This window comes from Cyprinodon variegatus, unplaced genomic scaffold, assembly GCF_000732505.1.
Source record: "Cyprinodon variegatus isolate N-32 unplaced genomic scaffold, C_variegatus-1.0 Scaffold436, whole genome shotgun sequence".
NCBI lineage: Eukaryota > Metazoa > Chordata > Actinopteri > Cyprinodontiformes > Cyprinodontidae > Cyprinodon > Cyprinodon variegatus.
Window position 1 is genome coordinate 473,741 of NW_015150889.1, and position 10,324 is coordinate 484,064.

The following is a 10,324-nucleotide window of genomic DNA, read 5'->3' on the forward strand; positions in this document are numbered from 1 at the left end:
TTCTCTGTGTGGGCTGAACTACTCAAGCATGGAGTACTTCTGCCCGGTACAAGTGTTAGGAGGCCATTTTAGAAGGATGTATGGGTGGAATTAAGCAAAAAAAGCGAGGAAATTCTCAGATGGTTGAAACACCAATTAATAGAAGTGTACAGATGTCATCCTTAGACGGAGCTTAATAAGACATGTTGAGCTGCTGGGGTCATCGCAAGCTATATGTCGTGATCTTTATAAAAAGAGACGTTTTAGAAACCTTTTATTTATCTAGATAAACCACTCTTGATTTTTAAAATGTCTTTTGTAAGAGGGACATGGTGAGACAGCAGATCTATTAACAAATATCACAAATAAACTATAAAAAGAATATACTTAAGGACTTCAATCTGACTTTGTTGTGATGAAAGAAATCACAGTAACCATTTTAACTTTTTTTTTCCCCATTAGGTTTTTATTAAGAGTTCAACGATATATTCTTTGTATTGGTGAGAATTTGATATATCAAGATAACGTTTTGTGAAGATAGACTTCATTTCTTAACCTGCCATAAACTTGTAGGTGTTAGTATGCATGCTAATGTAGATGGAAGCCACATTCATCCGCTGCTTGTAACTAACTGAGCAGCAGTGTCCACAGTAAAGGGCGGTTTATACTCCCGCAGCAGTGTGTAGCCGTGAGCTTGTTGCAGATTTGACGCAGATTTTATTGATTTATGCCCAATATTGAAGCGCAGCCTGTGCTATGTTATTCCACGCCACAACGCAAGAGGGACAATCAGGAACTAGATATGGGTCTAGATACGGCAGAGGCGGTGAGGAAGTAGGGGCAAGTTTGTGCGACAATGGAGGGACATGAGGGTGAAAAACAGCAGGGATCCTGGGGGAAAAAGGGTCCCAGCGTTCTCGCGCACCTCTTGTTGGTCCATCTTCATGAGTCATTTTCCACAATGGTGGTCATACAAACAAAACAAGCCGGTGAGGTACCAAACAGGAAATATGCATAGTGTTTTTGCAGTCGAAATATGCATAGATATGCCCCCACCCAATTTGGAAGAGGGGCACCAGAGTGTGCTCCTCTTCCAAATTGGGTGGAGGCATATCTGCGTTAACTTGCGACACACATGCAGACGACCTGGTTTCTGAGTATAAACCTGCCTTAAGGCTGGCTTTACAGTAATATTGACTGGGAAAGGTGCTGACCAGTTACAAGCTGACTCAATGACAAGAAGAATAGTTGGAGGATTCAAGTTGAGGCTTTTCGAAGCTACAAGTACTCTACAAACTGACAGGAATGTAATGGTACCACCATGTTATGAGAATTATCTGCTGCTGCCACTGACACATTAAACACAGTGGGTGAAGTAAAGAAGGAAGACGGTTGGCTTAACCCTACTGAGAATTTGTGGAGCCGGTAGGAATTGTTAAACATCCAGGCATAAATTTTATGACATCCTACCAAATTCTGGTGAGCTTGTGTTTCTATTTGAGTCACATGAATCAATCCGCAATTAATGTAAATGTGTTTTACTCCTAACCTGTTCTTTTTTTAATCCAGTGACAGTGTTTGTTGTCTGATCACTGAATCTTTAAAGGAGAAATAAAAAATTAAAAACAATTAAAAGGCCAAATTAATGACATCCACTGCCATGATAAGGGGAGATGATCTTGTTAGGGGAACTATTGTTATTATTCGCTGGTGATTGCATATGTATTGCCAGTAATACAGAAACTCATTTCATTTTCAACAGAATATATTTTACAATCAAGTTCTGCAGTATGACCATACATTGCATAAGGTTAGCGGAAAAGTATGCTCTGACAGATTGAAAGACTAATTGTTAGAGCTCTTTGGAGGAGTATGACAGCGTCGACTTGCTATTTGCATATCCTTCATCTGCCTGGTGTGTCAACAAAGGAGGTTTGCTCTTTCCACTGCTGTATTCAGATGCAAAGCAAAGTGAATGTAATTATGTATGCTTTCTTTTTTCAGAACATTTTGTTCTGGTTTTAATATGCTCTCTGTCATGAATTTCAATTAAAGCCCATTTTGCTTCCCTTTACATTAATGGAAAAAAAAAGGAGAACTCTGCAGGGTTTAATTGTATTTGTGTGAAAATGTGCTTTAACATTTGCCTAGCGGCAGGTCAGGTTAAAAAAGCCAAGTTTATTGAAGTGAAGATTTGCAGGATTAACGGCTAATTTATGCCTTCAGTGGTTGAATATTGAGCCCTCTAGAGGTGCGCTGGCCTAATTTGGCAAAAGATTTAAAAGATAACCTCTATAACTTCAAATGCATTTCAGATCTTCTCCTCCGATCCAGATCTCCGCAAAGCTGAAAACCCTCCTGCCTAGTGTTTATCTCATCCAAAGGCCAATTGTAAACATGAGGGACAATCAAAAAAATGACCATACTGAAGAAGTAAACAAGAATATATTTAACTCATAGCTTCAGAAAATTATAGAAGGTAAACTTTGTCTTTTTTGAGCTAACTGAATGTTTTCTCAAGACCTAATTTCATATTCTTTTCAGTATGATGATTTTTTTTTCATCAGTAAATTTAACCAAGCAGGATTCCCAAAGTAAAGACAGAACGAGGTTTCAGTTTCCTACCCCCTATTCCTTGTTTTGATTTAATATTATCAGTGTAGGGGACCGAGCAGTAACAGCTATATGTCAAAAAGTGTGTCCTTTTATTTAACCCAAAAATAATAAAATGCAACAAGTACAAAATGGGATCCAGAAAAGAGGTCAAAGGAACCAAAACTACTCAAAATACCTGTAACCGAACACGACTAACTCAAAGAAACTGACCTCACTTATTTAGACAAAGGGGCCTTAAATTAAGGCCTTAATTGGCATTAAAATTGAATATATATATGTATATATATAGTCAGAGGTACTTGTTGATGGCATTGAAATTATTTCTAAAGCATTAAAAACCATTAAATTAGAGTCAACACATGGGTCAAAACCACTGATCTCTATTTATTCACTGGATTGCTGATAGCCCAAAAAGTGAAGCCACCGGCCGCCATATTGGTACTCCCGACTCCCATAGAGATGTGCAGTAAAAATGCGTGTAGCATTCGACTGCAAAAACAAGCAGTTTACAAGCATAGTATAGCATGCAGCATAACATTAGTCTGGCTATTTCGGACTGACTCGAAGATATTGACTGAGTTAGCCATCGGCATTGTGTCTAACGTTAGAAAATAGAAAGCAGAGTAAATAGAAATTAATTAACCTTGAAATGTCAATGTAGTAATTCGTTATTAATTGGATGAAGCTGTCGTTTTTGATGTGATTGTTAGATTGTTAGACATTTAAAAGCATGTTTGTCAGACTTTATCTCACTCCTTAACATTAGCAAAAATACATACATGTATACATATAGCACCTTTAAAATACGTCAAATAAACTAGAGCATTTTAATACCTTATCAGAACACATCGCTGTGTTTTTGCTTTCTTTAATTGTATCTAAAATAATGTTGTTGTGGATCTGTATTTCTCATGCAGTGTTTTAAACTAAAATATCAAAATAAACTTTTTCTGTTTTCTGTCTTTAGTCAAGCAAAAAACAGATTTGGAGAAAGAAGCCAAGGTCACCATCCTGGAGGCTGGAGTTGCTGATGTGAGTACATTTTTGCTATACTTATAGAACTTTGACTTAGACTGAAATGATTATTTGCGTATTTCCTGCATGCAAACACCTTCCTAGCTTCCACAACAACTTGGGATATGGCTTTTATTTACCAACTTGTTTACTGCTTAAAAACAAAACAAAATAAAATAAAAACTGAACTAATCTGTAAAGGTTAAAGTAATCTTCAGCTGAATTTAATGAATGAAGTAGTTTGAATGTCAAGTCGGAAGACCTTTTGTAGTTGATTATACATTTAGAACTTTAAATCACAACCCAAACACCAAGTAAGTGACTTAATGATGTAAAAAAAAAATTCTGCAGCATTTTACTGTTGTCTCTGAAAAAGAAACACTTTTCCTCTGGAGCCTGAGTTACATTCGGTAAGCATTCGGTAAGCAACAGTCCTAATAAATGCAGATTATAGTTGTTTTCATCTTTTTATCCAGATTATTTAAAATCAAGGTTTAGTGAATTTGTCAATTTGTAAAATCTCACTTATTAAATCTATATAAATTTTTGTTTTCCTTTATTGGTAATATTATTATTATTATTTCTATTATAAGGTATAGTATGATATTATATGATATAGAATGTATTATAAGAATTTCATGTTTGTCATATAGAATATAGTTCTATTTATTTGCAAACATTTGATTTCACAGGGGGTTTACTTCAATATATTTATGAAGTATTAATTTAGTGGTAGGCTATACTTTTACTTTTGAGTTCAAAAATATATATATCTATAAAGTCTCACTTGTTATTCGCATTATTTTAGATTTAAATTGATATATCTAGATGTTTCAACCTTATAATCTTAATTAGTGAAAGTTAGTCACTACTAGTATTAATTGCATTTCTTTATCATTAAACAACTAAAACAATAAAATAAAACATAATCTTAAAAAGTAAGCAGTACCTCAATATTTTCAAAAATCAGCTTTAAAGTTTGGTTCCATTCTCCCTCATATTTTCTCTTCTTCCATTCCCTTACGCGGTTATTCTCCACCATCTCAGCCGTAAATGGACTGCTGAGCATCTGCTCTCGACTATTGATTCAAGAGTTATTTTGTAACGATGACGGCATGCTGTTCGCAACACTCATATAGGGGAAAGGAGCAAGCCCTGAGAAAGAAAAGGTTTTAGCAAAGACGAGTTTCAAGAGAAAAGAAAAAAGTTTTGATGGCTGAAGATGAGGGATGGACGGAGGGTCTTTTGAGGTGATCAATACTGAGCTGCAAATAAGAGTCAATTATGACCAATCAAATATAGGAGAGAGTAAGGAGTAGAAAACGATAGAAACTCCCTACATCCAAAGCTGAGGACCAAAGCGAAGGAAAAATCAGCAATTCCCAGCCTGTAACACAGCATCCATCATACTCCTCACACTGTTTATCATAGTTTTATCACATACTGTAAAGAGAGAATATTAGCATACTTCATCACACTGACAGGTTGAAAATAAAACAAATGAGAAGTTAGTTTCTCAGCAGTACAGAGGAGGCCATTTATTCAGTCAGATTTGCAAGCTGAACTTAAAAAGCCTGTAGCTTTGAGTGTCGGCTTTATTTGGCAAGCAGTTGGGTGAATATTCTTTTTCTACATCATAATGGCCTCATGTAGTAATGATGTGAAGCTGTGTTATTCTAGTAAAAAGATAATGGTGTGAAATTCCTATAATAATGCAACAAAGAAAACAAAAAAACAAAACAAATGAAAAGAGAAATTACTTATGATTGATTGCAGGGTTTTAAAAGTTTATGCACCTTAGCATAGTTATTATTCCAGGAGTTACTAGCTGCAAGCATATGTAAGAGTGACCGAAATGTAAGAGTTTTGAAAGGTGCTGCTCATTTAAATCACCTGTGTGAAAAATCTCCACACATAAATTCTCATATTTGACTTTGCATTCATCAGATTTTCAGTTTCCCATGTCTTTTTTTTATGAATACACAGTATACAGTATGTGAATCTGTGGCAGGTCTTAATAAACGGATAACTAAATGTTCAAATATAGATCATCAATGTATTTTCTAGCATTGCTGTCGTCACCAGTTATTTGACCATTTCTGTGCACTTTAGGATTCATTGAAGCTGTGCCAAAACCTATTGGATTTCTGCAGGCTGTAAAGACATTGGTGGACAAAGTTGTGCTTTTGTAGACCAAGATAGGTCCTTTCAATACTTTTAACAATTTGAATGAGTCCAAAATTATAGGGAATTTTGGATGGCAGGGAAGAACGATCGCTTCTGATTTTTACCATCATTTAAGCTGCTTAAAACAGCTATAATGTCTGTGGGAAACATGACACACGTCTTTTCAGGAATACTCCATAGAAGGAGTTGCTGATTTTTTAGGTGCACATATCGGAAGCGGGATATCTATTACATGTCAGAGGTGCTTCGAGGTAAGATGATTGACCCAAGAGGCCACTGCAGTACAATTGTGCAATTAACAAGTTTAAGCTGCCATTTTGTGGTGATTTAAGCTTTGTGAGATGGTGCAATAACCTGCTGGAAGTAGCCATAAACAGAAGTATCACACATGGTCATAAAAGGATGCAACTCGGGTAGAGTGTAGCATTAAAAAAAAAACAAAAAAATATTTGGGATTTATCACCCAAAGGGTGCCAAAAAAATACCCACCACCACTATCAGCCTAAACCGCCCAAAAAGTTCAGAATTAATCCATGCTTTCATGTTGTCTAAAGACCACCACCAATAAATGGCTTTTGAAAGGGAAGTTTGATTATTTGACATAAAAAAGTATTAAGACTATTTAAAATAATGCAGCTTTTTGACAATACTGAAATTGGGATCCATTTAACGCCTCTGATTGTGTTATAAAGGAAACTGCACTTTTAGGCATTATTGAGTATTTTGGACTAAACCTTTATTATCATTTCAAATAAGATATTTTTTTAATCAGGCGAATTGTTGCAGTTCACTGCTACCTAATATTCATTGATTTTTAGTTTATTTTACGACGTAATAGAATAAATCCTGGGTAGGTTACCGATAATATTAACATTAAACTTTTACCTAACTTTATTTAACAAAGCCTGTTGAGTTTATTTTTATTTATAAAGCTGTTTATAAAACTGTCTAACAGTAGTTTTCTGAAACATTATTGGAGATTTTAATGGCATTCAGTTCTGTATGCAACATTTTTTTTTTTGTATTTTCTCAGTGGCCTTATTTTTTAATATATAATTTTAATGCAAACAGTGTCATAAAGTCTGTTAGCCTTTAGGAATGTCACATATTTACATTTATATACATACAGTAGCTCTATATCAATGTAATTTACATTCATATATGTATATGAATGCAATTTACATTCATATACATGGGTGTTGGCAGTTTTGCTTTGTATTGCATACAAAAGGTCAGCAATACAATGATATATTTTCAGAGTTACAGTTTTATTATTTACCAGGTATTGGAGTATCCTAAATGCATTTCCATTTCTTACCTTCAGAAGTGGGTAAATACGTACCATATGTGCAAAATTACAAACCTTTTTTAAGGCCCTAAGCCAACTAAACACACATTTATATGACAATGTTGACATGAATAGCCCAGTATCCATGAAAAAAATTCAGTGATGTCTAATCTTATTGTTTTATTTGAATAATATTTAAATACCAGTCAGATTTGGCAGCTATCCCGTTATGTCTGAAAAATAGATGTCTTGTTCAATATTCCCAGACTCACTCTACCAATCTCCTCCTGCTCATGATTCGTGACGTGTTTAAATTTTTTTTTAAACCTGTTCCTCCCTGAAATGCATCACTTCATATGTTTCTGTGTTTGGTTTAAATGCTGTTAAAAACCATCTTCATTAGGTATATCTACTTTTTCCCTAAGATTTGATTTGTGGTTTTGCTTGTTTTGTTAATAATTCTTACATTTTTTGCACATAATAAAGAGCCTCCGAACAACTGAGCAACAAAAAAAAAACAGCTTTCCTACTTAATTTTCCTTCTTTCTCTAATTTATCTATTCGTTTTCTTCACTATTTAATATGCACCATTTTTTAAAGAATAAACTAAGCACTGGATATTTTATTAGACCTCCCAACTGACACTTTTGCAAGAACTCTGAATTAATTCTTAGAATCAGAAAAAAAAAAAGTATTTACCAATTTTCTTAGCTATCATTGCTTTAATGTTCAGTTTTGCTTTGAAAGCTTTTCATAAAACTTTACCTTAGTTTAACCACCAATAAAATTAAAAAAGACCAAAATAAAAGATGGACGCAAATGTCTTTTCAACTTCTTCCAACATTTTATTAGCATGAACTGATCTTAAGTTGAAGAATAGATTGAAGATAATGTCATATTTATCCAATGACTCAGCAGGAATACATTAATTATAACTTTGTGACACCACGTAAACAAATTTTAAATAACTCTTATTTGATCTCATTACCAACACTTTATATACAGGACAGCATAACTTGTTTTATTAAACCTGAACTAAATAGTGTGTAAGAATGAAGCAGGACTGGGACATTGTCAGCAATTCCCAGAGATGTTTGCTGTTTGCTTTATTTCTACACTGGATTTATAAACTGCATTGGTCAACTAAGAAAGCTCACTTTGCAGCCAATTGTATCGTTCGTTGTTGGTCTTTTTTTTCATCAACAAATGCAAAAAGTACAAAAGTAATCAAAGACAGAGATAGAAAAAAATCCTCACAGGAAGCTCCTGGGGTCTCATTTATTAAGCTTGTGTAAGCAGTAAACAGGATGTGAAACTGGAGTAAATTTACATCCAAGCAAAGGTTTTGATCAATATAAAAAAAAAAAAAAAACTTGGGAAAATGTGCAGTGCCTCATGCCAACTCTGGCCCTTTAGTATGGTTGCTCAGGTTTTTGAGAGAGGGCAAAGTGGCAACAAAGACAGTGGCAGAGGGGAAGAAGTAAAGTTTTAGAGGATCGTTGGATCTTATTACTTTTAATACCTGCACAGTTTTTTCTGTTTTGTAGAGGCTATTTTTTATTTTTATTTTTGTGCACTTCCATGCTTTTATAGCTTATTTGTTTTGCCACTGAAACACCTGAATTTTCCCACTGCAGGACAATAAAATGTATTTCTATTCCACAGTAAACTAGACTAATCTTGTCAAGTCTTTTCTACTCAACTCTAGCTTATTCTATTATGTCTCACCCTAGTAATGTTCACTATCATAAAACTGATAATAAAGCTTTTGTCTTTGTTCTTTTTAAGGTTTTTTTTTTGTTTATATATAAAGGTGACTGTATTGATGGACTTTCCTGCTGCCCACAGACCCACCACCCGTTTCAGATGCGATCAACCCTTAAATGGCCGTTATAAGCGGTTATCAGTCACATAGAAAGGCTTCAGATTTCGCCTCCCTTACCTTCTAGTAGGTTTCTATGGCCAATACTATACAGCTTATCGATGAATTTTCTTCAGGTGAATTCCACATGATTAAGTAACATTGATTTCATGTCAACTCAATTGACGATATGATTTTTTTTTGGGAGGGGTTGAGCGACATGCCAATCAACTTTTTTTTTTTACCATACAGTAGATGAAGAACTACTAAAATTATGTTCAGATTACACATAAGTACATTAATTAATTTTGCGGGTAAAGTAGGAATTATCTTAGGGTTAGGATTCACTCGGTGATAACAACCCACTGAGCATACTGGTGATATGTTAATCACTAATAATGGCCATTTAAGGCGATGATAACATCCGAAGCGACGGGAGCCACGGTGAAATGGCCTTACAATGATTTTATGAAAAGTACATATTACTGCCTAAGATAAGTGAGGTTGAAAGAGAGAAGGATGATAGCATTATGTGCAATGGCATAGTTTTGTTGTTTGTAGGGTGAAGGCAGAGCTGGATCTTAAAGAGTATATTCATGAAGCATAGAGACACATGCCTTGGATCAAGGTTATCTCTTTACCATGTTGCTCAGTCCTACCTGTTTGTCACAAAGGGAAAAAAAAATTCCCATAAAACCAAAACATTCATAAGCAGACAGTTTGCATATGGAGACAGAATGTTCATGAGGTTCATATTAGTGATGATGCGAAACTAAATGTAAGTGTTTTGTGTGGGTGTTTTTTTATTATTTCATTTTTTTTTCATGCACTCTCTGTACTCTTTTATCCATCTACATCTCTTTCCGTAGAAATTCAAATGGGTCATGCAAATATAAGATGGAGAGGCTGTTGAAGTGCTGGCTCTCCTTTTTCTGTCTGCAACCAAAAGGTCTTTGATATGATAATGACAGCTCGCCATGGGGCACTAAAGGCCAGATGCATTTAGAGATTCAACCCATCAACCCATGTGTTTGTCAGATTACCTGGTTACAAGACACAGCTTGATAAATTGGATGCAGAACTGACATTCAGACTTGCTTTTCCATTAGTGATATTTCACTTAACTAAGACATATAAGAATTTTGGAGTCTTCTGTGTTTTTTTTTCAATTAATCTAATCCTTGGCACTTAAAAAACCCGTCTGACGTTGTGTTTCAATTTACAAAAAAGTTTGGCCAAGGAAAAATTGAAACTACCTAAAGGATATTAACATAAAAAAAACTAAGTTTTGATGGTCTGCTCTATCTATCTATCTATCTATCTATCTATCTATCTATCTATCTATCTATCTATCTATCTATCTATCTATCTATCTATCT

The 10,324-nt window shown here is 34.7% G+C and overlaps 1 protein-coding gene across 1 annotated transcript in view; it reads left to right on the forward strand.

Annotated features, from left to right (window-relative positions):
* Nucleotides 1-10,324, forward strand: part of LOC107093633 (receptor-type tyrosine-protein phosphatase N2-like) — a 281,824-nt gene that overhangs the window by 150,339 nt on the left and 121,161 nt on the right. The window contains exon 12 of the mRNA XM_015388814.1: nucleotides 3,563-3,627. Coding sequence (XP_015244300.1) covers nucleotides 3,563-3,627 — 65 coding nt within the window. The remainder of the gene's footprint in view (nucleotides 1-3,562; nucleotides 3,628-10,324) is intronic.